Genomic DNA, 25,700 nt, shown 5'->3' with positions numbered 1-25,700 from the left:
GTAATGGAATTCAAGAAACCAAAATGAAGCAGTGAACTAAATGAAATGCAGAAACTGAAACTTAAGGGAAGAAAATGAAACGAAATCCCCTTTTTAAATCAGGCTCAGAAATCTTCGATCCAACACGAAGAAGAAAAGGCACACAAAGGCATGTTATATATTTATGGTATAAATATAAAATGTGAAAGAAATAATCAAATTAGATAAAGTGCCAAAGTGGTGGGAAATGTGACATTTGTGTGGGACGTCAGGGGTTCGAATCACTCCCCACGCAAATATTAAAATGTCTAAAACACCCACTACTCAGTCATTAAAATTCTGCATTAACATGGTGAAGACTGTTACTACCATCTTGCCTATATAAACCCATATCTTGCTTTGGGAAAAGACACACAAAAATAAAATAGAATCAATCACTCTTTTCATATTGTGAATTTCTTATATTCGGGTTTTTATACCTATTCTGGAGTACAATTGAGAGTTCTAGAAAAACCATTCGTGATTGCTGCATAAGTGGTTTACGATCGTTGTATCCTGAGAGTGATTGTCCACGGAGGTCACAGCAATTATTGACGGGCAATTTCACTTTAGGACATCGTGCTGTCACGAGACTCGATCGATATGTTTTATATTTCTGCATTATATTGTTCTGATCACCGCTGCAACTAATTATTTTTCCAACAAGGCACACCACAAAGGTCGACTTCGATTTTCACAGAGAAGGAAGTCTTTTTTTTTCTTTTTGCAGAAAAGTTCTCACTCTAAGAAGAAGAAGGCAGCCGGCTTCTCTCTCATTTTTTAAATTGGTTGAGTTTTTTGGATATATAAAACTCTTGTATATTATCACGAGGGAAATCAAATCTCCAAGATAACAGGGAAGTTTAAATTTGAGTCCAACGGAAACGGTAGGGATAGGATAATTATCACGAGATAATTATTTGCAACCAATTCTATCTTTTGTGATTTCATTTATCTCCATAGTCGGGTATTGAGCATCTAGCCCAATGGGCTGATTTCCTCCAAATACCCAATACAATTGGGTTACATCAATTGTGGTGTGGGTCCAATATGTTATTCAATATTAGGCTTATAGCCTATGAAGTTAAACGGGCCTCGATTTTCATCATTGTCTAGAGAATTTGGGTATCACTTACCAAAAAATACCCAACACTCAGCTAAGAAAGCTATGATACCTGAGCAAACTATCTAGCCCCACAATAAATCAAGTGAGAAGAAGCTAATATTTTGCCCTCTTCTGCGAGCTTAAGCTCGGCTCGAGAAGATGCAAAAAAGATAAGATTTTTATGAGTTTAAAATTAGAATTTTCCCCTGCAATGTGAGAGGAGAAAAAGAGGGTAAACACGGTGCAGAATAAGAGTTAAGCGTGGAATGAAGGAAAAAGGAACAAAAGAGGAAGAAAGAGTGAAGGGGAAAAAAATCCAAAATTTACAAATCCACTATTAAAGAGAAGTGGGAAAAAGTTAGAGAAACATTACTCGAGTTTAGATTAAGTGACGATTAACATCCCCAAACGAATAATTAAAAAAAAATTCCCTCAAGATTGAGTCCCTGGCGAAGATTTGTGGTGCTTCAACTCGTGGAACCTGAGCATTAGCAACTGTGGCATTCTCCTTTTTATGGACCTCAACGAGGAAGCATTGCGGCTGATCAACACCCATTACTCTATTATCGAGTATTGCTCAAATACGGCCTTGATGTCGGGGCTGCTCTTCCCTCGCGGCCATGTGGAACCGACGGTGGAACCAGAAGCATACTTTGTAAGTCTTGGAACAGTAGCAAATTTCATTTTAACATTGGTCTTTGACCCATTAAATGAATAAAAAAAAAGTTAAAATATAAAGTTGTTAGATTGTGAATGTAAATGGGGTGAAAAATGTGAATTTTTTGTAATTTTTAGACCTCTTCATTATCGAAAATGACGATTTCACCTGCAGAAAGACGACGACTGTTAACAGTCGGGTCGATCCTGCCCGACTGTTAACAGCCGGATCACCCGACCGACAGTCAGTCCAGACTGTTAACAGTCGTAGGCCGACTGTTCATTGTTAACAGTCGGTCCAGTGACTGTTTAATTATTTATTTATTTTTCAATTTTTATAATTAATTTATTTTTTTATTTGATTGAATAATTATGTTATTTATTTATTTATTTATTTTTTATAATTGTCTTTTATTTTATTTATATAATTTAATTATTTAATTTTTTTAATTATCTTTTATTTATATAATTTAATAATTGAATATTATCTAAAATTAACAATTTATTTTGTTCCTTTTATTTTTGTTTTTATGAAATAATCTTTGAATTTTTTTTTCAAATTTATTTAGATAATATATTTATTTTTTAATTTTTTAAAACTGTATTTAATTTGAAATTTTTTGTTCATAAATATATTTTCCAAATGATTGCAAGATTAATTTGATTAAATAATAATTATGTTAATTTTTTTTATAATTTCTTTTTTTATATAATTTAATAATTGAATAGATAATGTTGTCCGAAATTAACAATTTATTTCGTTCCTTTTATTTTTCTTTTATGAAATAATCTTTGATTTTGTTATAATTTATTTAAATAATATTTATATTCTTTATTTTTTTTAAATGTATTTAATTTGAAATATTTTTTGTAAATATATTTTCCAAATGTAATAAACAAGATAAACTAAATTATTTTAATTTTTAAATTTGCATTGAATTTATTTTGTTATTAGCGTCAATGTCTTGCGTATTGTATGATAGTTATAATTCGGTTGTCTTGATTTTTTGAGATTACGCGTTACTTTATTATCTATTATTCAATGTTTTAACATTTGAATTTTTGCAGGATGGAGTATTATTTAGGTGGGGAGTTTAGACGGATGGCGGGGAAAGCTACTTAGAACAGTAGTTTTGAGAGTTTTACTGCGGTGATCATCACGGAGATATGCTGCGACAGTCCTTCTTGTGGCCACTGTACCAGATGGGAGAGATGCAGTACTCAGGACAGATCATCGATGCACTTTTATGTCGACTTTTGAGGCAAGTCGATGGCGATTCCCTCCACTTCGACCTTGGGGGCAAGGTCGTCAGTTTCTCGATTTATGAGTTTAGCTTGATCACTGGACTGAGGATTACGGGCGACGATACAGCCATTGAGAGAAGCAATAGGTTGTACGAGACATACTTCCAGGGACATGGATCAGTGCATCTACCCGAGTTGATGGTCGCGATTAGGGGGTACGAGCAGATGCTAGATAGATTGAAGTTTGGGCTGGTCTACATCCTCGAGAGTGTGATGAGGTGTCATCACAAGAAGACTATCATCGACATTTTTCATTTGAAAGTTGTTGACGACATTGATGTGTTCAACAACTATCCATGGGGCCGGAGATGCTACGAAGATACCGTACATGTCTTCACCAGATTACACTCGAGGCCCAGGGGGTCAATGCGTAAATACGATACATATGGGTTGCCCTTAGCGGTGCAGGTAAATGTTTAATATAATTAAAGTTAAAGTTTTAGTTTATTACATTTATGCATAATAAGTGTATGTATTGCAGATTTAGGTGTATAAGACAATCCCTGCACTGGGAGCCCGCTTCGCGAAGCGAGGGGAGACACGATGCCCTCGGATGCATCATTGGAGATCATCGCAAGCGGAGGGATATCCCACTGGGAAACAGTTATCGGCCCTCCTCGACGATCCTCAGGTAAGTATTATGCATTTGTGATTTATATTATACGTAGTTTAAATCTGTTTACATGATCGTTAACTAGTTCAAATGTCAATATGTCAGCTTGAAGTCATACCTGAGTTGACGCTGTCGATGAAAGAGGAGGTTCGGGGTCTTGTGCGGGATGTAGATGTTCCGCACACCGAAGACGAGCAGATGTCTAATCCGAGTGTGGACCGAGATTGGGTATGTAAATTAAATATAATTTATTGAATATCGTCGACGTATAAATTTATTGAATAATTTTTAATGTTATTTATGTAGGAGGGCGGTCCAGCTGATCGACGATCACCTCTGTCGAGGGTATCGTTGCCACCATTGGCATCGCCTCCGTCGAGGGCAACGCCAATGCATCGCCGTCGCCATTGGCATTGCCACTGTCGAGGGTATCTCCTTCTTCCTAGTCTAGATACGTCCCCCGTGTATCGCCGACACACACTGATGATTTGTTTACCCGTCTGATTGGATTTATAGCGGAGGAGGTCAGGGCGCTACGACGAGAGTTGACGGAGAGGGTCGATGATCTGGGACGAGAGTTGACCGGGAGGGTCGACAATCTGACGGGGAAGGTCGACTGTCTGACAGGGAGGGTCGACGATATGGGACGAGAGATGACAGGGAGGGTTGACGATCTATCCCATGATGTTGGAATGCTACGGTCTTGCGTTGTCGACCTTCAGGATGCGGTAGCGACACTTAGAAGAGATTTAGCCGCTAGGCGATGGGGGGACAGAGGGAATGGTGGAGAAGATCGAGAGGGTGGCAGAGATGGGATGGAGAGGGGGCTCACCCACATTTTTGGCATGACGAGACATTAGAGTCATTCTGACTGTCTATGAAGGGGTATAGGGTGGCCCCGATGGAGGACGACGGAGGGGGAGGCCCTGATGGGAGGGACGGAGGAGGTGGCGACGGAGGGGGAGGCCCCGATGGGAGGGGCGGAGGAGGTGGCGACGGAGGGGGAGGTACTGATGGGGGGACGGATGAGGTGGCGACGGAGGATGTGGCCCCAATGGGAGGGGCAAATGAGGTGGCGACGGAGGAAGGGGCCCCAGAGGGCGAGAGGACGCCCATCGTGATTGAGGGTAAGAGACATGTTGTTGATGAGACGGAGCTGGTGGTTGGCAAGAGGTTGAGAGTGCCGTCACAGTATGTTGTTTCCTCCTTCACGGCTGAGGTCAAGAGGAGGACGTTCATCGAAGGGACGTACCCGAACTTATTCAGAGAGGTGGACAATGTCAAGTGGAAAGCATTCGAGACGGAGTGGAGGAGAATTATCCCCAAGTAAGTATTGTATGATTTTAATAAAGCATTGTACGCTAACTCGTCTATACTTATTTTAACATTTCCCTATTTTTCAAAGCTACTCGCACGATAGGTAACCGAACAGTCTCGGACGCTTACAAGTGGTTTAACGATATCACGACTTCGGGAGTTTGGCTCGCTGACGATGTAAGTGAACTATTAATTTCGTGTTTTGTATGTATACGTCACTTTGTGTTTATTAAAAAAATAACAAATAATTTTTTGGTGTTTCTTGATGTAGCACATCGACTTTGCCATGGACTTGCTGCGAGATTGAGTTTAGAGACATCCAAAATATTTGACGTCCATGGTCAAGTCATATTAAACACCTTGTTCCTGCGTGTCTTTACCATAGAGTATCAGTCGCTCCAATTTATGGGTAACGAGTACACGGTGCTAGAATATATGCTCGAGGGGTCATAAGATTGTCGCCGAGTGTTGGGGAAAATCATGAGAGGGTTGTACACATATGTACATTCTAGCGTGTATCAATAAGCACTATGTTAATCTGGAGATCGTTTTTGCTGACACGACTATATATGTGTACGACCCAGATCATTCATGTTTGACGCAAAGCCAGTTGGAGCAAAACTTGGATACTGTAGCTGTAATTGTTTCTATGATGGCCAGATAAGCGGGGATGACTGTAGAGGACAAATTGCAGATTGTTCGGAACACGATGACATCGCGACAGTCCGTAAGGTAAGTATTTGAACTTTATTGTTTTCATCTTTCAGATTTAGTTTTTTAGCTACACAGTACTGAACTGATTCATTCTTGTTCAATTGTAGCGGCGACTGCAGCATATTTGTCATTAAGTACCTTGAATTTTTAAGTATAGGATATAATGTTGATGGAATCAACCAATCGTAGATACAGAACTGGAGAAAGAAGTTAGCATGTGATTTGTTCGAATTTAATGGCGACCCGTAAATTTGTATTATTTATATGTAACATTCGAATTGTAAATTTAATTATTTTTTGTGATTATGAAATAATTGTAAATTTGTGTTCGGTATATATAACATTCACATTGTAAATGTGAATATTTTTTTTATTATGAAATAATTTTAAATTTGTGTTCAATGTATATAATTATTTTTCTGTAGGTTGATTTTTTTTTATTTTACACATATGATGAGAATGGAACTAATTTTTTCATGTAAATCATTGTATATACCGTTTATCAAGAATAAATATAGAACATTGAACATTTATGAAGAACAAATATTGAACATATCTGTCTAATTGTCATTTAGGGAAATTTGACTGGTACAAAATTGTCGAGTATGCTTTATGGCTCTGCACCTGTCACACCTACGCGGTCGAGGAAACTCTCCGATAGATGGTATTCTAGATGTACTTGGACGTCCAAGACCACGCGGTTCAACTGCTGGTGGCAACAAATCATTAAACGAGAAAATGTGCTCTGGAACTTCCCACTCTGTTTCATTCGGCAGAGGAAATATAGTCTCCGCATATGCTGTTCTCCAAGACTCAGTCGTATAATACAAAGAGCATAACGTTCTCGCTACAAAATCTCGATATATGGCCACCGCAACTACATGCTCACATAGAAAACTCTTTAACTGAAATCTCGTACAGGTGCATGTGTTATCAGTCAAGTCCACTATATATGCCGTATTATGTGCACATTGCACGGAGAAGCAGAACTCATCTAGTACTTTCACATTCAGTTTCCTCGCAACCTCTGCCACCTTAAAGAGTTTCTCCTCTTGAGCTGGGGCTAGCACGCTACTGCAACTCTGTGATGCCGCACGTCGGTCATGAAACCACTGTTGCAACTTATTACGAATGTTCTCAATCATTGCGAGAATTTGTAACTTTCGATCCTTCTTAAACAATGCATTGAGAGACTTCGCGTTATTCGACGTCATCATGTTGTATCGACGTCTTGGAAAGTATGACCGCGCCCAATGTTCGATCCCTATGTTCGTCAGATACTCCAATGCCAGTAATGATTTACTTCCTATCTCAAATATGAACTTATTACACTCTTCAGCACTGTAAGCTTCGGCTGTTCTCTTGAACAATGAAACGATGCCTTTGCCCGATACCTAGTTTTCAAATTACCTTGTATATGGTACATGCAATACCCGTGATGTGCCTCTAGAAAAACTTCAGCGATACTGTTTATTATAAACTGTCCTCGATCGGTTACAAAGGCAAGGTCTTCGACTTCCTCGATCACTTCCCTCAGTTTCGAAAAGAACCAACGCATGGACATATCATTCTTACCGTCGACTATGCCGAATGTAATAGGGTAAATTTGGATGTTGACATCTTGACATGTAGCAATAATTAATTTACCTTGATATTTAGCTTTCATAGTTGTACCATCAACTAGAATTACGGGTCGCATTACATTTTGAAAACCCCGAATACATTGTCCGAGAGCCATGAAGAAATACTTAAAACAATTATCGCCCCCCGTCTCAATAAAAAATGTCGTGCTAGGATTAGTTTTTCCCATATTATAGCAATACCTGGCCAATTTAGCATAGCTGTCCTCAACCGATCCAATTAAATCCTCCAACGCACATTTTTTGGCTTTGCAGCTCATGACCACTCCATACTCTTGACGGACGTCGTTAATGATGTCCGAAGGTCTATAGATCGTCCGTGGGTCCTGATACTTGTGGATTATCTGTCGACCAATAAACCATACTCGAGTTTACTTGTGATCGTTTCGAAAAATTCCCACTTCGCAAGTATGTTCCCGTGAATACTTGCGAATTACGAAGCACTCATTCGTGTCCATCTTAGTTGCTCTCGAGCGCCAATTGCAACTGCCTTCGACGCAGGCAACTGTCAACAATGACTTGTTTAATTTCTTTATCTTGAACTCAAAGTTTTATTTCAATGTCAACCGGTGCACAGCTTCCTGCAAATCTTTCTTGGTTTCAAACAGTTGCGCGACATACAAGTCCTCATAATCGGGAGCCACACGGGAAGAATTGGAGAACGGTCCACTTGTTCCAACCTGTGAACTCCCACCCGACTCATGTCTCTGTCGGGATAAAGCAATCAAATTCTCATTTGTAAACTCGTTTATATTCTCATTGTCTTCAACCGTCGACGAAATTCTGCGCGTTACAGCGACATCACGATCAGAAGCAACTGTCTCAAGAATAACAACATCATCCGCAGGAATTATCTCCACTGTCTCCCAAAAATCTCGATCATTGTTTTCCGCCCTATCTGAATCTTTGCGTTCATCTTCAATAACATCTTTCATAATTAAAGTCATACTAAGAACAGTCGGAGTCCGATGCATTTTATTCAATTCTAATAGATAATTTAATTCAGCATCATTAGTAACGAATACCAATGGCATCGGAATGGATGAATCCCTATAACCGTTGAATAGATATCTCAATTGCATATCGTATTGAGATTGATTGACCTTCAGCTTATTTTGCAAATCGTGGTACATTTCTAAGTATGGTGTACTATTTATTATGGGAATTGCAATACAACCACGTATGTCACTTGTCCATCTCCATTCCCACCGATTATTTTCATTCAATTCGAAATCACCGAAATAACAGACGTTTGGCTACTTAAACAGCCAACAGTCATGTGACTGTTTGGCTGTTTAACAGCCAAACAGTCGACTGCTTTTCTGTTTTCCGTATTACGTAGAAGAAAAAAATTATAGATCTGTTCAATTTTTTTTTCATACGTAAGATCTGCTAAAAAAATTAATACTAACTATTACTATGTGGAAATAATTTTTCTCTATTCAAACGTATACTAATTTACTGAAAAAGAAATTAAACATGCGTAAATATCCTTACTGATTTGAAGAAATTGATATGAAAAAAATTTTCGGCTTCAGAGTTTGAACATTTTTTGAGATGTTGAGGTTCAAGCAGATGAAAGATGAGAGTTTTTCTGTCTTGGAAGCTCGTTTTGAAATTTTATAAGTGGAGAAGTGTTTGATTTTCAATTATTAACTAAAAGAATAGTAAAGTCTTTTCAACAATACATTGTTTTGTAAATGTATAATACATTTAAGGGCATCCTTGTCTTTTAACATTTAAGAGGCCAATGTGATAATATTCATGATTTTCAAAGTCAAAGTGAAATTTCCTCCCTTTGACTGGGTCAAACTTAAAAATACCCCGTCTGCTTTGACATCTGATCAAACTTTTGAGAAGATTTTTGTAAAGCCTTAGAGGTTGTTTAGGAGTGATTTTTCACCCTAAAAAATTGATATTTTGATCGTTATTTCACCATTCTAATCGTAAAGTTTGACTTCTTCTCTCACAAGTGGTCCTCACTTTTCTCCTAACGATCACAAAATCAATTCTCAAAATCACTCCTAAACGGGGCCTTAGAGAGGGAGGAGGGGATAGGTTCAGTGGAAAAAGAAAGACCCGACCAAGAGAGTTGGAAAGAGAGTGTAAAAGAGAGAGAAAGGGAAAGTGAGAGAGAGACGATAAAAGTCTTTGCATGTAGATTACAAGTAGATTAATTCATCTTTGCATGCATCTTAAGCTAACAGTAAAAACCAATTGATTTAACGTGTGAGGGAAGGTTAATAGCAAAGGAAGGCTAAATTTGGTCAAAAATTAGGTAAGACATTTGGTACAAGTAGATTAATTCGTCTTTGCATATATCTTAAGCAAACAGTAAAAACCAATTGATTTAACGTGTAAGGAAAGGTTAATAGCAAAGGGAGGCTGCAAAAGCTAATTTATAATCGAGTGGAGATGATAGTAAAAAGAAAAACGACATCGTTTTGAGGGAGGAAGAGGAGGAAAAAAAAAAAGGGAAAGTAAAAAAATGGACACTATTCCTATGCCATACAAAGTGGCTCTTTTATGTTATAGGGATAGGGATAAATATGACATTGCAGTCTTCATTTACTTTTTAAGTATATTTATTTATAAGTAAATTGTTCAAGCTTAGTCAGACTTGCTCTCTATTTGTTCCCTCGTAATTGTGCTAAGTTAATTTTAACCATATATTTCATAGAATTTCTAACTTTTCAACCACAGATTTATTAACTTTTATAAAATTTGTTAAAAAATTGATTTTAATCTATATAAGGCCGGGACCAAATATTTTTTATACTGGGTAAGAGATTTTGGATCAATTTTATGGCCCACTAAAAGCTCGGAATCCGATCTTAGAAAATGAAAAATTAGACCGTATCCCTTTTTCAATTTTTTTCATTTTTTTGTTTTTGAAAATTCGGGTTTAACTAATATTTATATATTAAACATTTCAAAACTATTTTTCTCTCTAAAATCTCTAATTTACACCATTTTACCATATCCTCATTCTGGAAGATCATCCCAAAAACAAAAATCAAATTACAAATCTAAATCTTATTCCTTTCATCTCAATTAGCTAATTGTTCATACTTTGATAATTTCGGTTCTTGTATTTAATACTCCACGAACCTAAAAGGAGCCATTCAGTGGAGGAGTCAAAGTCATACCTTTTTTGTCGTCGGTTCAAAAATTAAGTTATATATACACGAAAATGATCTTCTAAGTATCGGTGCTTATCTTGTGTTAAGCACCGATGACATGACATATCATTTAATTGATGGTAGATCTCATGTATTCACCAATTAAATGATGTGGCAGGTGACGGGTACTTAACTCTCTCTCTCTCACACACATACATATATATTTTCAAGCAACATATATTTAAATGAAAATAATTCTATACATTACTACAAATATTGCCTACGTATGCTATGCCCTTGTTTGAGCCACATTATATTCCTAAAAATACATTTTGGAATAGTGTATTGATTAGAAATGTGTGGTTAAAAAATAAAGAATGTGTGGTTGAAATGATGTCAAATCACTATTTAATAATGTATTTTTTTGAAAAAATGTGGCTCAAACATAGCATATATTTTGAAATTATCGTATAATTATATCAATATTAGTAGCGACAAATACAACGTCTTCAATGTTCACAACTAGACTATCATTCAACCATAAAATCTCTAATTTAGTTGTGTGGTTCAACTGCAAGTTGAGAGTCTTGAGGAGTCCAGTGTCAAGATGAAGAAAAACGTGATCAACCGTCAACAATGGTGCTATTGAGTTTAGTAGGGAAAGGGTAATTATTTGTCAAAAATTGCAGACCAAGGTCTTCGAAGAAGATTGAGATTTGGGTTTAAGAGAAGTCGGTCGGGTCTTGGGAAGCAAAAGTGGGTTTATTTATTTTTTGGGGTCATCCATACCCAAGCAAATCTGAACATAGATCATTCCATGGAAATCACTTGAAAATTCAATAGGATGACAAGATTAAAGTAGAACCGGCAAAATTCGAACAACAAAAATGAAAGATGTGTTTGTGAATTCGATTTGTGATTATGTTCTGTAAAATCCTAGTGTCTTTCTATTTAGGAAAAAAACATGATGGTTAAGTGGTTCATTGTGACTAATTGATGTGAAATTTAGTGAATTGTGGTTTCAATTTGTTGTGACGAATCATGTTTGAATAATAATTGATGGCTAAATGGTTCATTGTGACTAACCGATACAATGTTTCTTGAATTGTGACTTCAATTGGGTGTGATGAATCATGTTTCTCAAAATACAATTATGGAACTTCATGATAATTGTTGTGACTTCCATTAATATGGATAATGATAAGGTATTATGGACCATGACTTCATTTCTGTGACTTTCATTGACGGAATAACGTGCTACGACTTCATTAGAAATTCTAGTGTGTGACTCAATTGAGAGTTTGGTGTGCATCTTCAATTTATTTATTTATTTATTTATTTATTTTTAGCATAAGAATATGGTGTTACATGATATACAAGACAAATATATAATATAGATAGTCGGAACTTGAATATGAGAGAGAAAAAATAATATCACTCACAATCCATTAAATTAGGTAACTATTTTTTCTTATTTATTCTAATTCTATTCATTTAGTTCATTAAAGTTGTGACAGTCACAACGTTTTCTAGGATTCTTGTAATTTACAAGATGTTACCTGGTTTTTCAAATTTCATTTCTAAAACCTTGTCGTTATCAATTTTTTTTGGAAGAAAACTAGTTGTTATGGTGAAGGAAAAGAAGGCTAAACTGAAAACAAAAAGACAAAATAAGGAGCCAACGCCACATCTATTTCCAATCTTCGAATTTCCTCTGTATCTCCTTTCAGTCCATCTCTTGTAGAACTTTAGTCGTGAAAAGCACTTGACTAGGAAAAGAAAATTATTTGTTACGGTGAAGGAAAAGAAGGCTAAACTGAAGACAAAGAGACAAAATAAGGAGCCAACGCTGCTTCTATTTCCAATTGTCGAATTTCCTCCCTATCTCCTTTCAGTCGAGCTCTTGTAGAACTTTAGTCGTCAAAAGCACTTAACTAGGAGAGCCCATTGATGAAATCCATGACGCTCGCTAAAAGAAGTTGACAAAAATGACAAGAAGGTGAAACGACTAACAATTTACCGTATCTCAATCACTGATCCATAACATTGAGACAATACTGGCATAAAAATATTAATATATATTGTAAAGTTTAATCCTGTTTTTCAAGTCAAATGGTAATACAAATAATTCTAGCGTGGAAGTGTGAAGAAATAAAGATTAATTTCAATTTCTCTCATATAAATATACACAAATCACAAAATGTAAATTACTGAAAGCTCTGATACAGCCGTTGCTGACAGTGTATTCACTCTAGGGTTTATCAGTACAGCAAATTCACAGCTCAAACAAACAATCTGTATACTCTTGAATCGTGTATACATAAGCATACATATATTGAGATCACAGAGAAAAGGAATTCAATTCTTGTGATGGTTCCGATTATAATTTTATATACAGTGATTATCGATATAGGGAAGAAGCAGCTTTTAGTTTCGGCGTAAATGGAATCGTCACCAGAAGAGCCACAGCAAAAGCGCCCGCACCTCAACAACAACCAGGAAAACTCGTCAATGGCTCGGAACTCTTCGTCTTCGTCCGACGACAACAAACCCGTAAAAATCCTGAATTCGCTCTTTGTCTCTCTAAGTTTATGTATAAATAAATGCTTGTGTGCATTAGCGATATGCAATTGTATTTTTCTCTTGATTATCATCAAATAGATCTTGTTAAACAGTGTTGTGGGGTGTTAATTGAATTTAGTGCGGGCCTAGGGTTTTAAAAACGGGTTGATTTGATTACATTGAATAATTGGCGCTTATTGAAAATGGAGCAAAAATAGGTTGATTATGTTTTACGAGTATTAGAATGAAATTCATGATCTAAAATTGGTGGTACAATAAAATCCAGAAACTGTTCTGATTGTTTGGGATTTTTGTTTTTCTTAGCCGTATAGTTTCTGGATATCTCAGTTAAGTAAAGAAATGCGCACATATTCATTTTGAGTTTGGTGATGGCTCCCTTGTAAGCAAACATTATCTTTATCGATCTCGTGTTGGACCTGCTTATGAATTTACTTTTATTGAATAGGAAAATTCTGATTTTAGTTTCTGTTGTCAGTCAATGTTAACAAAAGTGACTTTTATATTTCTGCAATGGAATGGCGTTTTGTGAGAGCAATACACAAATATGGAAGCTTAAATGACCAAGTGTCTGAAATGCCTATGGGTTTCAAACTTCCATTGAGTTGCTTTATTTTGAAAAATTTCCTTACAGAGTCAGCGTAAAATACTCTTGTCGTTTACATGGTTTTTATGAAGGTGCAGCAGAAAGGCAACCGCTATCTTTTCTCGCTGGACACGTGACGTCTATCTTTTGTTATACAAAGATATTCTCACACAACATGTTCCTACTCTCCCTTCATAGTGGAGAAAAGATGAAAATTTATATCTAAAAGCCACAAATTTTTTCCACAAGTGTCTATTTAACTCTACATAGCCTCTGAAATGTTGGACTTTTCATGTAGGTACCTTTGTCTTTTATGTTGTCTCTCATGAAAATGTGTATTCCTGTTGACAATCTGTGCATGTGGATTTGTCATGCTATTTTAATTATTTTTGTTTACTGAAGTTCTCATATTGTTGTAAGAATAATGTTATTTACAGTCGCTCTACGTGACAAAGATGTGGAGATTAGTGATTTAATACATTGTCAATGATTTGATGCATAAGACAATAAAAAACTATCATATTAATGCATCAAATCACTAATCGCCACATATATGCCATGTAGGACGATTGTAACAAGGAGCGAGTGCAAATAACATTACTCTTGTTGTAATTGCATACACTTGCAGTGACACTGTGGAAATTTGGATACCTGTTATGGAAACTATTTTATTTATTTATTTATTTTTATTTTTTTAATTTTTCTGACCATTTTACATTTAACAACCGCACTAGACTGTAACGTTTTTATGGTTGTTACCTGAAAATATTAAAAATTTCTGTCTGATGTTGTAAGTGGCCATTTGGCTATTTGATATTTGGATCATACAGTTTTCTAATTAATGACCCAGTAATTTAGAATGAATCGACATCATGAGGCATTTGGATTTTATACCCTACTCCTAAGCCTTATGGACTTAAGGCCCACGATACATGCTTTAAATACTCGATTCTAGCTGTCATTCTCAATTTTTAGGTTGTACATTTAGAGAGTGTCCCGCCGGCCCTAATCCTCAATTTTATAACCTGATCTCTTTTCATTGCTCCATCTCTCTGTCGGTCTCCTGAATTCTCTTTCTCTGGCATATACATTGAACTAGGAGAGCCCATTGATGAAATCCATGACGCTCGCTAAAAGAAGTTGACAAAAATGACAAGAAGGTGAAACGACTAACAATTTACCGTATCTCAATCACTGATCCATAACATTGAGACAATACTGGCATAAAAATATTAATATATATTGTAAAGTTTAATCCTGTTTTTCAAGTCAAATGGTAATACAAATAATTCTAGCGTGGAAGTGTGAAATGAGGTGGATGAGCTAATGACCAGCCCTCCTAGAACTTAAAATTGGGTCGAAATTCTAAACTTAGTAAAGTTTTTATGTTCTGATCTTGGTATATTTGCTCAATATATGTTTTAAAATTTGCCCTGTAAAGCATAGATTTTGATTTTGCAAAGGTCCTTTTTATTCCCTCGATAGATCTCACAAATCTAGCATTTTCTAGATCTTCGAATCGTCAATCCTTAGATCTGGATCCAGATTTAGGTTCCCCAATCTAACTGGATGCGAGTAAATTTGTTAATTGTTAATTAAATTTTGTACACCATCAGTTGAAATGAAGTATTACTCTTAATGTCTCTTGTGAAACGTAAACTGTCATTCGTGTTTCATTCTTTGTAAGTATATTTTTTTACAGCTGTTCTTGTTTCCTATACGCAAATATATGGAAAATCATTAAAACATTTATTGGCTTCTTACTTTATATTTTTATGTTCATCTTGTTTACTAAATTTGAGACCTCCTAGACTCCAGAGTACATGTTTATTGAAATCATTTTTGATGGTATTATCCTGTTTCCTTTTTGACAAGCTTGTAAGCAAACATTATCTTTATCGATCTCGTGTTGGACCTGCTTATGAATTTACTTTTATTGAATAGGAAAATTCTGATTTTAGTTTCTGTTGTCAGTCAATGTTAACAAAAGTGACTTTTATATTTCTGCAATGGAATGGCGTTTTGTGAGAGCAATACACAAATATGGAAGCTTAAATGACCAAGTGTCTGAAATGCCTATGGGTTTCAAACTTCCATTGAGTTGCTTTATTTTGAAAAATTTCCTTATAGAGTCAGCGTAAAATACTCTTGTCGTTTACATGGTTTTTATGAAGGTGCAGCAGAAAGGCAACCGCTATCTTTTCTCGCTGGACACGTGACGTCTATCTTTTGTTATACAAAGATATTCTCACACAACATGTTCCTACTCTCCCTTCATAGTGGAGAAAAGATGAAAATTTATATCTAAAAGCCACAAATTTTTTCCACAAGTGTCTATTTAACTCTACATAGCCTCTGAAATGTTGGACTTTTCATGTAGGTACCTTTGTCTTTTATGTTGTCTCTCATGAAAATGTGTATTCCTGTTGACAATCTGTGCATGTGGATTTGTCATGCTATTTTAATTATTTTTGTTTACTGAAGTTCTCATATTGTTGTAAGAATAATGTTATTTACAGTCGCTCTACGTGACAAAGATGTGGAGATTAGTGATTTAATACATTGTCAATGATTTGATGCATAAGACAATAAAAAATTATCATATTAATGCATCAAATCACTAATCGCCACATATATGCCATGTAGGACGATTGTAACAAGGAGCGAGTGCAAATAACATTACTCTTGTTGTAATTGCATACACTTGCAGTGACACTGTGGAAATTTGGATACCTGTTATGGAAACTATTTTATTTATTTATTTATTTTTATTTTTTTAATTTTTCTGACCATTTTACATTTAACAACCGCACTAGACTGTAACGTTTTTATGGTTGTTACCTGAAAATATTAAAAATTTCTGTCTGATGTTGTAAGTGGCCATTTGGCTATTTGATATTTGGATCATACAGTTTTCTAATTAATGACCCAGTAATTTAGAATGAGTCGACATCATGAGGCATTTGGATTTTATACCCTACTCCTAAGCCTTATGGACTTAAGGCCCACGATACATGCTTTAAATACTCGATTCTAGCTGTCATTCTCAATTTTTAGGTTGTACATTTAGAGAGTGTCCCGCCGGCCCTAATCCTCAATTTTATAACCTGATCTCTTTTCATTGCTCCATCTCTCTGTCGGTCTCCTGAATTCTCTTTCTCTGGCATATACATTGTTCATCTTACCGAAAATGCTTCATTACTGGTAGGAAACAGCGACCATTCAACAATCCCTGAGTTTTTATTGATCATTTATGAGCACTCTGAAAAATGAGGTGGATGAGCTAATGACCAGCCCTCCTAGAACTTAAAATTGGGTCTTTATAACCTGATCTCTTTTCATTGCTCCATCTCTCTGTCGGTCTCCTGAATTCTCTTTCTCTGGCATATACATTGTTCATCTTCCCGAAAATGCTTCATTACTGGTAGGAAACAGCGACCATTCAACAATCCCTGAGTTTTTATTGATCATTTATGAGCACTCTGAAAAATGAGGTGGATGAGCTAATGACCAGCCCTCCTAGAACTTAAAATTGGGTAGAAATTCTAAACTTAGTAAAGTTTTTATGTTCTGATCTTGGTATATTTGCTCAATATATGTTTTAAAATTTGCCCTGTAAAGCATAGATTTTGATTTTGCAAAGGTCCTTTTTATTCCCTCGATAGATCTCACAAATCTAGCATTTTCTAGATCTTCGAATCGTCAATCCTTAGATCTGGATCCAGATTTAGGTTCCCCAATCTAACTGGATGCGAGTAAATTTGTTAATTGTTAATTAAATTTTGTACACCATCAGTTGAAATGAAGTATTACTCTTAATGTCTCTTGTGAAACGTAAACTGTCATTCGTGTTTCATTCTTTGTAAGTATATTTTTTTACAGCTGTTCTTGTTTCCTATACGCAAATATATGGAAAATCATTAAAACATTTATTGGCTTCTTACTTTATATTTTTATGTTCATCTTGTTTACTAAATTTGAGACCTCCTAGACTCCAGAGTACATGTTTATTGAAATCATTTTTGATGGTATTATCCTGTTTCCTTTTTGACAAGGCGGCGTCTTTCCTGCTATGACAACTTGACATTTTATAGCACTTTTTGTTTAATTTGATGCTGTTTATACATTTGTGATGTAATTGTAGGAAGCAATCCAGGTTTCTGGAATTGCGAAATTTTCAGTTGCATATCACATGATTTTTCATGTGGGGTACGTGTATATGCATTCACAATATAATTTATATACTTGTTTATAATTGTTAAGCACATGGCTGTGATTGATGGAAGCAAGTAAGGTCAAGACAAGAACATAATTACTATGATTTTTCTTTTGGAAAGAAAACAAATTCATCTTCGGAAAAGAACCATTTCTATTTTATCTTTTTCTTTGTGCATTTTACCTTACCTTCACAATGTAATATCCCCTTGTCTTCAAATTTTCACTAAATCTCATAAAATAAGGCACAAGGCATAAATTCTCTCCATTGACTTCTTTTTAGTAAGGTTCCCTGTATTGAATTGTGTGATTGTGTTCTCTCTTAAAATGTGAATCCTAGTGCACAATTTATATATATACATATGCATGGGTTGGTCCATTAAGTCCTGCCACGAATGAAAGGAGGGAGAGTAAGATGACAGTTAGCTTATCGTAAAATTCATTCTTTGACAGGTTGATGCCACAGTGCTTCAATACCAGAACCATAAACTTGTTCAGCAGTTAGAGGCACAGAAGCAAGAGTTACATGATCTTGAAGCCAACATCATGGAATTAAAAGACAAACAAGCTTCTTATGACAATATGTTGATTAAAGTGAATCAACTATGGAATCAGGTAACTCATACACGGGCCTTCTTGTATAATCTCTCTGTTTGACCGTAGCTGTGTTATGTCACAAGATTTTCATTCTTTAGTTGCTTATTTTATTGACTTTATGCAGTTAGATGAAGATCTAGTTTTACTTGGAGTGCGAGCTGGGGCAGGCAATAGTGCTTTAAAACACTTAGATCGCATTGATTCTTCTCGAGGTAGTGTGTGTGCATTTGAAGATTACTCGAGTTCATTTTGAAGTAATGAACAGGATTAAACTCTTTATGACATATATTAAAGATGCTGGCTCTACCTGTAGGTTCAGTTCCATCTTGTCCTCCGGAGGATATGTTCCTTTGTAGGCTACTACAAACAAATTCCATTCCAAGGGATGGAGCTGATAGATCAATTGATTATATTAAAGAAGCTCTTGCATCACGTCAGGCTTCTACACGGGAATTGATGAAATTACTGGAAGATACTATCAATGCTCAGAGAGCTAAACTTGAGGACATCGCTCAGGCTTTGCAGGGAAACCAATCTGCAGAAGGTCAGGAGAGAACTTGAGTAGAAGGCCAATTTTTTCAGTCGTCATTCCTTTTGTGCCCATGCACTCACGTATTTATAGTTATATGATATTTTACAAGAATCTGTTTGCAATTTGGAATTGACAGATGCTATCATCCAACTACATAAGCTGGATGATTTAATGAAAGAGGAGGCGAGTCATCTGCACGAGGCCATTGATGTTCTTCATTTGAAGCATCAACAATATGCAGATGAAATTCAGACTTGCATCAATAACCATTCAGTGGATCAATCCGAGATAAAGCGTCTAGCAGGTATTCGTTCCCCCACCCCTCCCAAATCGGCACACAAGGATTTTTCACGCTAGGTCATACTGTTAGCAGATTTTAGTTTGAAATGGAGGGTAACTGATATCTGGCTGCGTGAATTTATTGTTGGCTTTTATGTGTGTTTATGTAACTGAAAATATTAAATTGGGTTCGGACTGTTCATATTTTTTCTATTCCCAAAGGTGAGCTGGAAGAAAACATGGCAGATCTTGAAGAAAGCAGAAGAAAACTGATTAATCTGAAAATGCAGAAAGATGGGGCATCTGGGGTACAGGTTCCTATCCCAGTTCCTGTTTTAGGTGTAGAGAATGGAACTGTGTCTCCTGAAAAGACTTCAGATAGGTCAAAGCGTTTAAGGGAAGCAAAAGAGTCTATCGAGGAAGTAAAGGTGTTTATCTTGTGACTGGCTCCACTTAACTTCTTCGCTTGCTCTTTCTCTTGACATATATTTATATATGTTTGCATATATGTATTTTAATGTTAAATTCGATGTAGATATTGGCTGAGGATCGCCTTTCTGAGCTTCAAGAGGCACAGGAGGACAATATGATCTTGTTAAAACAAGTGGAGGATCTTCAGGTTGATTTAAGTTTCTTAGATTAGTATTTGAAACTTCTTTAACCATTATGTGGCTTAATTTTTGTTGTCAAATTCTGTTATTTGACTCGTAGAATGAACTGAAGGAAGACAAGTATGTATTATCATCTCGCCCTTACACCTTACTGACCGATCAGCTCCAGCACTGGAATGCTGAGGCAGAACGTTATAAAATGGCAACAGAGTCTTTGCAGGTAAGCTACTTTATTCCACACTTTTATAAGGATTTTCCTAGAATCTGATCTTTACTAAACGTAAAATTTCAGGCTGATAGGTCTTTCATCATACGAAGGGAAAAAGAACTGAATGTAAAAGCGGAGTCTGTAGTTGCTGCACGGGAAAAACTTGATAAATCTGAGTCAAAGATTGAAGAACTAGAGCATCAACTGCAGAAGTGTGTTCTTGAAAAAAATGAGGTGGAGATAAAAATGGAAGAAGCTATGCAAGATTCAGGTCAATATGGCTATGATGTAGATTTCTTTGTACAGATATTATTAAGCCCCTATTTGACAAACAGTATTTCAAAACTCTTTATTCTACACAATCATTTTCAATCACACATTTACGCAATAAAATATTTTGAACGTAAGCCTAAAACTTTTCATGCTTTTTAACTCCACATTCTCCAAAAATTCATTATTCAAAACTTTGTTTTTATCAAATAATGGTCCTCAAATAGGAGCTAAGTATGCTACATCATGGTTTGCTTCGCTAAATTATTCTTTCTTCAGGTAGAAAAGATGTTAAAGAGGAGTTCAAGGTAATGGCATCGGCTTTATTGAAGGAAATGGGAATGATGGAGAGCCGGGTGAATAGGTGGAAGGGGACAGCTGATGAGGCTAACTCTTTGCGCGAGAAAGCCCAGTCATTGAATTCTTTACTCGACCAAAAGGTTTATTCTTATAGCTAAAGCAGCATGCTATAGTTTGCCCTCCTTTTGTGAAATAACTGCAATTAACTTTTCAGCCCTTTCAATTGTGAGAGTGAACATAGCTTTATGCACATAGAAATGTTTTCACAGTCCTCTTCAGGTCTTGGGTGCACACAGCCCTTCAATTATTAAACACCATCTAATATTTGTCATCTCTATCTCCTTGTTGCCATCACTCATCAGTAATATTTAGCCTACCTTCAGAAACATATTTACCATGGACCCCCAAAGAAATAGTAATAAGAGGAAAAGTTAAAGGAAGTCATTTTACTGTGTTTGCCAAAACTTGTCAAAGAGTGGTAGTGTAGGTTCATGAGCTGTTCTGGAACTGCTTTCAACAAATTCAATTGTTCAACTGAGTAATTATCATCGCATACTTGTCAAGAAGCTGTTGAGTGGTGATCTATCTAGGATTCCCGTGCCTTGTAGTTCTTGTAAATAAACTTTTGGAACTAATTGTATTTTCCCGATCATGGTGTTAATTTTATTTTCTTATCTTGTCTACCCACTTAAAATATAGACCATTCTCAGAATACTTAGATCTTTATGAATATTTACAGTTCTACTATGTTTTCTGCCTATATATATTTATTTATCTTGATGGTCTATATTTCTTTATTTTTCTTTCTAAGTAACTGATTTTCTGGTCAACTTCATTAGATGATTCCTGAGTTTTGCTCTGGCAGACTGTTGATCTGAAGGCCTTGGCTGATATATGTGCTCAACAGATCGGGGAGATCAAGTCCTTAAATGAAATTGTATGTTTTGCTTCCATAGCCATGGTTTTCTATATTCTTGAAATTCAACTCAGAAAGCATATTGCTCGAAATTCTTGAGCGGAGCGAAATCATGTTGGTGATTGTGATAGTTGAACTTCTGCAGATTGAGAAAATGCAGAAGGAACAACAAGAGCTTGAGTTTTATTTGGACATGGTGGGTCAACAAATATATGATAATAGGTAAGCTATCTATTCCTTTCACGAAGTTGATTAATTACAGTTAGCAGTTAAATTTAGCCCCCGTTTGGCCCCCATTAAATTCTATTTCATTTTTCTCTCATATTTTCAGCCACACAATCTTCCATAAAATAATATTACACGTAAATCGAAAACTTTTCCTTCTTTTTCAACCACTCATTTTTCAAAAGAACACTATTCCACTCATTTTCATTTCCAAAAATGGGGGCCAAACAGGGGCTTAATGATGTGTACACTCTTATCTGAAAGAAGGTTGTCTTGTATGTATTTCATTTTTTGAAAAATTGACATTTGAATACCCCTGAATATGTACGTTAATATACACACATGCACGTATGTGTACATTTATGTATATTCATATATTAAATAAGTACACAGATGCTTGCTCTCTCTCTCTCTCTCTCATGTGTGTGTCTGAGAGAGAGATTTATCCATCTAAACGTACTATGTTTCCAACTTTTTGCGAGGAAGAGGGGTGATGGAAATTAGGGAATCAGAACGAAGAGCTCAATCTCAAGCTGAAATTTTGAAAAATGCGCTAGACGAACATGGTCTTGAATTGAGAGTGAGAGCAGCTTATGAAGCTGAGGCTGCATACCAGCAGAGGCTTTCTGTTGCAGAAGCAGAAATAGCTGAACTAAGGACTGAATTAGAAGCTTCTGACAGGTACCTTTTCTGACCCCAATTTGCTTATTTTTGCATGCTTTGGTCATTCCCCAGTTCCCTGAAGTACTTTTCAGTTGTCCAAAATATTTGATCGGCATGTATTACATCCTATTCAAGTTTCCTACCTTATTTGTAATCGTACCTAAATGTCTAAAACATCGCTCAGAACAACTTAAATGATGATGTACTGCTTTTAGGATGGTGCAGCACATGATAGGTTCATGCTTTAAGTTTCTCATCTAGTTTCTATCTGCTTTATTGAGAATTTTTCTTGTTGAATTTTGTACTTAAAATTGTTCCCTATCTTTAACATTCAGGGCCGTTTTGGAGCTCAAGGAAGTCATCAATATCAAAGAAAGGGAGTCGGCATTGTATATTTCTGAAATTGAGGTGTCCGTTAATAGAATATTTGAAATCATTTTTGTACTATACTGGTCAATATGTGAAATTTGTTACTTCTTGCTCTTTCTCCTCTTTCCTTGCATATCTTGGGTTGTTTATTGTTTGTTCATGAAATCCAGACAATTGGTCAAGCTTATGAAGATATGCAGACGCAGAACCAGCACCTGTTGCAGCAAGTTACTGAAAGAGATGAATATAATATCAAGGTTTTGGTTGTGATGGCTTCCCTTTTTTCTCATCTTTAGTGATTTCTTGTTTTTCAATCCACTTAGTTAATTGAGTGAGCCACAATAGTCTCTGATCTTGTCTTTCTTCTTTATTTAATTACAGCTGGTTTCGGAGAGCGTAAAAGCAAAACAATTACAGAACTTATTACTCGCTGAGAATCAGGCTTTAGAAAAGCAATTTGAACAGGGTAATGGATTGCTGGAATCTTTGAAGTCGAGGATTGCCCAGAGTGAAGAGCTGGTAAGTTCTCTTCCTGATAGTCAATCATAATAGCTGTGGTTATCCTATTTCAATCAAGATATGGCCTTGCAGATGAAACTTTACCAGGTGGAAGCATCAAGTACTGTCCAAGAAGACAGGCACCTTGCAGTAAAGATAGAAACTGCAAAATGGGAATTAGCAGATGCTGAAAAGGAATATAAGATGCTGAAATCCGCTGTATCTTCATCAGAGAAGGAATATGAGCAGATCCAGAGGAAAATGAATGATATTCAAATAGAACTGGACAGGGAAAGGTGAGCTTTTGATTGGTTTGTTCTGCCTAATAATTTGGAGCCCTATTTTATTAATTATTGGGGGTGATCAGGAATTGGGATGGCAGTCTACCATCCCAACTTGGCCTGGACTTAAACTAGAAATTCGTTTGGCCAAGGCACCCGAGTCTGGACAGTGCTAACATATCCCTTAGTTTAATCAGTAGAGAGGCAAAACTAGTTCTGTTTTAGTGATTGGTTATTTTTATTACCCAGGACCACATGAGTTATATGTGTTGAAGCGTAACTATCATCGTCTTCGACTCTTGAATTTGATCTAAAGGAACTTTGTTGCTGGATTAAATATCTATTTAGTTACTCTCTGACATCAGGCTTTGCAGGTCTGGGCTAACCCCCCACACCCTGAGGCCAGGCCCAGGCTGCATTTTGGGAGTGGTACCTTTTCCCTTTGGTTTGGGGGTGGAGGTGATTGGTGCCTCCAATGTTAGTTCTGGCCTTTTGTGAGCTATTGAACCCGTGTAATAGAACTTTAAAAGATCCTCCCCACCTGTATAATAGATTACAATTTACAATTTGTAAATTTCCTAAGTTAGCATTTGAATGTGGTGGGAGTTTGTGGTTGAAGGATGAATAGGTCTTATACAGATGTCTAAATTCATTGAAGTAATACAGCGTGTTGACAAAGAAACTCTTATGCCTAACATAATTGTGTAACAGAAATGAACGGAAGAAGCTCGATGAAGAATTCATGGAGTTGAACGGAGCTGTCGCTGAGATGACTTCTGAAAGTGGGGAGGCTGCAATACAGAAACTACAGGATGAAATCAAGAATTGCAAAGCTATTCTCAAGTGTGGGGTGTGTTTTGATCGACCAAAGGAGGTAAATCTATACATATCAGTTTACGTAAGTCTGGTTTACACATCTAGTTTTCTTCTCTTCCATCTGCCCCTTTGTGTCCATGAAGAGTTATTGCTCATTAATCAGACTGCTATCCATATTCACTCATAATTTTCTAAATTTCTGTAAAAGCAATCAGCTATATGTTTTCTGATTGCTAATTAATCAGACTGCTATCCATATTCACTTAGAAGTTTCGTTGGCAAATATACCACGTCTCGATTTCTATAAAAAGCAATCAGCGGTATATCTGCCTGCATCTGCACGTGGTATTTTTGATCGTAGTAATGGTTTTCACAGGTTTGGTAACTATTTTGGCAGGTTGTAATAACGAAGTGCTACCATCTATTTTGCTATCAGTGCATCCAAAGGAATTTAGAGATTCGCCTTCGCAAGTGCCCGGGTTGTGGAACTCCATTTGGGCAAAGCGATGTTCGATTCGTAAAAATTTAAGTGACCTCAGTTTGGTTTTGTAGATAAACGAAGTTTGCAGACCACAGTACTTTTCTTTCATCTTTTATTTGACTAGACTAGAGTTTCTCTTTATTTGCTTTTCATTTTGACTAGACTACAGAACTTTTAAATTAGCAACAAAATAGAGAAAAAGAAAAAAGTATTTTCAAATTCGCTATTAGTTCGTACTATTATTTACAGTACAGTTTTGTTACACTTACACCATGATTGACAACTTTATTTACACTTGGACATGGCACACAATTTTACCGATACTTTTAAAAATACTTGTTCAAATTAATGACCTCGATTTTGACACCTCAAAGTGTGTCAAACTAGTTAATAGTTTAATTCTTTTACTGTAATCTTTTTCTTGTTCGAGTGTTGAATATAGAGGCATTTTCTTGTTCGAGTGTGTAGACTGTAGAGACGTTGTCGTGCTCGAGCGTTGACTATAGATTGCGGTGGTTTGCAACGTTTCAAAAATAAATTATTTAAGCAGAATTATGCTTATATTTGAGGGAGTGGCAGTGTAGGAAGAATCCAAATGGGCCATTAATTATTGAAGTGGATAAGGTCTCAAGTTTTGAATTGGAAGCATAATGGTCGCGCTCGCACGTACGAACTCTCCTTTCCTTGCACTCCTTGATATTTTTCCTTAAACCATACTGTTTTCAGGGCTACATGTTACACCTAAGCCCCTGTTTAGTCTAAATTAAAAGATAATAATTAAT

At 36.2% G+C, this 25,700-nt stretch overlaps 2 protein-coding genes across 7 annotated transcripts; both read left to right on the top strand.

Annotated features, from left to right (window-relative positions):
• Positions 1-4,575: 4,575 nt before the first annotated feature.
• On the top strand, positions 4,576-5,863 carry LOC111406662 (short stature homeobox protein 2-like). Its single transcript, XM_023036050.1, has 3 exons — positions 4,576-5,024; positions 5,600-5,747; positions 5,837-5,863. The coding sequence occupies exons 1-3, from the start codon at positions 4,576-4,578 to the stop codon at positions 5,861-5,863; spliced, it is 624 nt and encodes a 207-aa protein (XP_022891818.1).
• Positions 5,864-12,605: 6,742 nt separating this feature from the next.
• LOC111405842 (E3 ubiquitin-protein ligase BRE1-like 2) lies at positions 12,606-25,147 on the top strand. Of its 6 annotated transcripts, none has more exons than XM_023034907.1 (19): positions 12,609-13,044; positions 18,326-18,487; positions 18,594-18,681; positions 18,789-19,013; positions 19,138-19,305; positions 19,503-19,708; positions 19,816-19,899; positions 19,992-20,111; positions 20,184-20,370; positions 20,649-20,809; positions 21,535-21,606; positions 21,731-21,807; positions 22,297-22,491; positions 22,809-22,881; positions 23,013-23,105; positions 23,224-23,361; positions 23,434-23,636; positions 24,333-24,495; positions 24,835-25,147. In XM_023034907.1, exons 1-19 carry the CDS (start codon positions 12,934-12,936, stop codon positions 24,964-24,966), a joined length of 2,658 nt encoding a protein of 885 aa, XP_022890675.1. In that variant the 5' UTR covers positions 12,609-12,933; the 3' UTR covers positions 24,967-25,147. The 6 variants fall into 6 exon arrangements, with proteins under 6 accessions (XP_022890676.1, XP_022890677.1, XP_022890675.1 ...); XM_023034905.1 differs by having other exon boundaries at positions 18,783-19,013; positions 24,835-25,144; XM_023034910.1 differs by having other exon boundaries at positions 12,610-13,044; positions 23,013-23,099; positions 24,835-25,144.
• Positions 25,148-25,700: the final 553 nt, after the last annotated feature.

Source organism: Olea europaea, chromosome 12 (genome assembly GCF_002742605.1).
Source record: "Olea europaea var. sylvestris chromosome 12, O_europaea_v1, whole genome shotgun sequence".
NCBI lineage: Eukaryota > Viridiplantae > Streptophyta > Magnoliopsida > Lamiales > Oleaceae > Olea > Olea europaea.
Note: the sequence above shows the minus strand (reverse complement) of the source record. Positions and strands in the feature narration are given on the sequence as shown.